This window comes from Alligator sinensis, unplaced genomic scaffold, assembly GCF_000455745.1.
Source record: "Alligator sinensis unplaced genomic scaffold, ASM45574v1 scaffold323_2, whole genome shotgun sequence".
Classification (NCBI taxonomy): domain Eukaryota; kingdom Metazoa; phylum Chordata; order Crocodylia; family Alligatoridae; genus Alligator; species Alligator sinensis.
Window position 1 is genome coordinate 814,916 of NW_005842392.1, and position 3,586 is coordinate 818,501.

The 3,586-nt window shown below is 44.7% G+C and overlaps 1 protein-coding gene across 15 annotated transcripts in view; it reads right to left on the bottom strand.

The window, feature by feature from the left end:
- The window catches only part of EHMT1 (euchromatic histone lysine methyltransferase 1), a 152,566-nt gene that overhangs the window by 43,665 nt on the left and 105,315 nt on the right, over window positions 1–3,586 (bottom strand). For all 15 annotated transcript variants that reach the window (XM_025211191.1, XM_025211189.1, XM_025211188.1 and 12 more), the window contains one exon: window positions 2,303–2,448. In XM_025211191.1, coding sequence (XP_025066976.1) covers window positions 2,303–2,448 — 146 coding nt within the window. The remainder of the gene's footprint in view (window positions 1–2,302; window positions 2,449–3,586) is intronic.

Sequence of the window (3,586 nt, forward strand, 5' to 3'; positions counted from 1 at the left end):
CTCCTACAAAACTATTCAACAGAAAAAGATTTTGTTAGCAGAAAGGGATTTTGTTAGCATACTCATCTCACCATACAGGAACCCTGGACAATGGGATTCCAGGCCTTCGCTCATCAAAGCTCTAAGAAAGTTCTCCCTTAATGACTAGCTCTTGTTCTGTTTCAGGAATTTCTTTTCTGTGGGGCACACCCAGATGCAAGCCACTGAAGTGGAGATCATCTGTGAAAGGCCATTAATTATTCTTTTTTCCACTCCCTTTGCTTCCTTCTCTCAGTCCTTTCCAGACCCCAAAGAACTAGAGCAGTAGCGCCCAACCTCTTCACCCCATGGGCTGGATGGGCAGTGCCAGGTCCAGCTGCAGGCTGCATCCGGCTGGTGGGCTCATACACATGGGGCTGGAGAGGGGGCTCCATCCAACCACAGGATTGGGTGGGTGGGTGGGAGATGGGAGGAAGATGTGCAGCTCAACCCTAATCCATCCACAGGCACGTGGGGGAATAGAGCAGCCGTCCTGATCCCCAACAGTGAGAGTGGGGGGGTGTGGCTTGTCTTTGATCCAGATGCACTGACTGGAGGCAGGACCAATCCCAATTCAGACACACCATGGGGGAGCAGCTTGGCCCTGAGCCAAATGCACAGGAAGGGTGGGGGGCTGGACACGGGGTGGGGAGCACTGTGGCCTGATCTGGGCAGGCAAACAGTAGGCCCAGCCCTGATCCTGCTATGCCGCAGTGGCCTGGGCAGTGGATCCAACTGCATGGAGCTTCTCCCACTCTCCAGCTGCCAATTTGTTCCAACCTGTAGGGATTTCTGCAGACTGGATGTCATGGCTGTGGGCCAGATTTAGCCATGGACCATAGGTTGAGCATCCCTGAACTAGAAGACTACAAACCTATACAACAGTGATTGCAGCCCAACTGAAGCTTGAAAGAAATATGAGTGCCCTCTGGCATAAAAGAGACTGAACAGAGTTGTTTTCTTGCCTGAAGTGGTACCTTCCAAGCCCCAGGAGGGAATCAACGTGCCACTTACTTCCAGGCTACTGGCAGCCATTAGAACCCGGCTAGCCCAGCTGTAGTGAACTGAAAGTCCTAAGTGCAGCAATTTTCTGTCAGATGAACCTGGAGGCAGCACAGGGATTCAGCGATAGAAGCCTTGTAGCAGCAACTTAATGTAGTGGGGACTTTTATAAGAAAAAAAACTGATAAGCAGCAAGCACAGTTTCAAAAAAGGATCTCTCAAGAACTGGCTGTGGAAAGGACTGTATTGATGCTCAGGTAATCAAGGGAAACTAGCTCCAATGTTCCCTTTGCTTGGATTCTCCCAATTTGACACATGCCATAATATTTTATTCCACATGGCTCAAAACATATTTGTTTTAATAAGCCAACTCAGCAGCACAGCCTATAAGTGCATAAAACCACTTGCCAGGCTCCTTCCATTCACTCTCCAAATAAAAGTGCCACCCCCTAGGGTGGAAGTGGCCTGATGTGTAGTAGTTCATCTCCTCCTTAAATATGGCATGCGATGGATAGGGAAAACTGGAGCTCTCAGCTGAGAAAATGGAGATGACGTGCTGCTCACACAAAGCAGTGGATGGATGGAGTATGCTTCCCATGGTGGAGCCTCTGTGAGACCTAAGAGAGAATTCCTGAACTGTACTTTCTTCATCTGCTATCCTAATCTACTTCACCATTTTCCTCTCCCTCTGTCTTTTTTTCTGTTACCTCTGGTTTATCCCTCTTCCATTTTTAACTCTTTCACTACATTTGCACTTTTTCTTTCTTTCTTTTTTTCCCTCTCTCTGTCCCCTCTTCATCCCTCCATCACCAAGAACTTAAATGCTCTAAGGAGAAAGAGTCCAGCTGTACCTCTGTGCACTGGGGATGCATACTCCTGCAGCTGAGCCACCTGTCTGGAGAACTTAAGGCACAAAGAAGGAGTAAAGAAGAAAGGCAGATGGTTTTCAAACAACTGACAACCCATCTGTCTGCCTAATAACTTTGTATTAAGAAGCTGGACAGCTTTCTCTGTGGTTATCACTTCCAGTCCCACCCCTGCCTGGACCAGTCTGTGTTCCTGCCTATGGGAAATGCCATTGGATTGAGAACTGGTGTGTTTACAAATTCACTACAGACCTTCCCAGACTCCTGCAGTCAAAGTCAAGAGCGAAAATCTGCTATAAGCCAGTACGCAGTTATAAATCCTCTCCCCACACAAAAAGAGAAGGGAGAGTTGTCAACCAAGGAAACACAGAGGGGTACCCATCCAGAGGAGCAAGGTCTTTAAGAAGGGCTCCTACCTCATTGTCCACACTTTCAGTTGCCATGCATTGATTGTTGGCTAGTGTGGTAATCTCTCGGCTTTTGGGTGTTTCCATTCGACAGCTACAGAGAGGCACTTCCTGAAGACCATCTACTTCCATTGCTTCAGGGCCATTAGAAAGACCTAGAGCACAAAAGACAAATTGATCAGCTCTGTAGTTACATTCTGGGAATGCCTGTATGGATGGAAAGGACACAAACTGTTAATGATAGCTCTGTCCTTCCCTGGCACTTTGCATGCAAGGTTTTCAAATGCTTTACCAGCACTTATTATACCTTGAAATAAAGGTATGTCACTGGTCTTATCCCTGTCCGACAGACAGGTGAAACCAAAGAATTTAGGGTGAGATTTTTCAAAGGAGCCCAGCACTGGTCTACATTTATTGCTACTGAAAAATCTTTCATTCAAACCGAAAAAAAATATCTAATCTTATCCCGCATGGGTGTATTGCCCAGGGTTATACAACGTGGTTGTATCAGAGGCTGAGAATAAACTCAGGAGTCCTGACCACCACATGCTAACCTAAATATCCCAGAATTTGGAGGATAACAACTGCAGTCCAAAGTCTGAAGCATGGGTGAAGAAAACATCTCTTCAAAAAGAGGTTTGCAATGAAAATTATTACATGGTTGAAAAAATATTCCTTGGCATAATTTGATTTTACTAAGAAAGCGAAAATGTTTTTCATTCAATCTGAACAGCTTTCCTTACAAGTTTTTGAGTTACAGAAACTCATATACATTTTCTAAAGCTCCTATATATTCACACTTGGAGAATTCAAACCTAGCTTGCTCCTCAAAGCCAAGACTAGTAAGGGTTTAGGTCTCAATGAGGTGCAACTGTGCTACTGTCGTTAAAGGCTTCAAAAGGGAAGTAATTTGGTTCTGGCCATTGTCTGCACAATTTAAAACATCAATATAGATCAATCAGTTTCTGGTAGAGATTCCCCTATGGCTGTCAATGTGAAGTTAATGTTCTTCTCTGCGGATAATGCACAATGAGTTAAAAAAACCCCACATTTTCACCTTGTAAACGATGGGCTTTCAGTTTCAAGCAACACCACAATTCAAAGATAAAGTTTATATTTGCTATAACCGACCAGCTGTAAGAGTGACCCAAAGATGGGATGTTATGGTTCAAATTATATAAGTGGGATGAAGGCCCTTGAAAGCTTATGAGTAAATCTACAAAGGCTGTAATAAAATGAGTTCTTTCTAGGAGCACAAAGTGAAAAAAAAAGCAAAAAAAAAAAAAAAAAAAA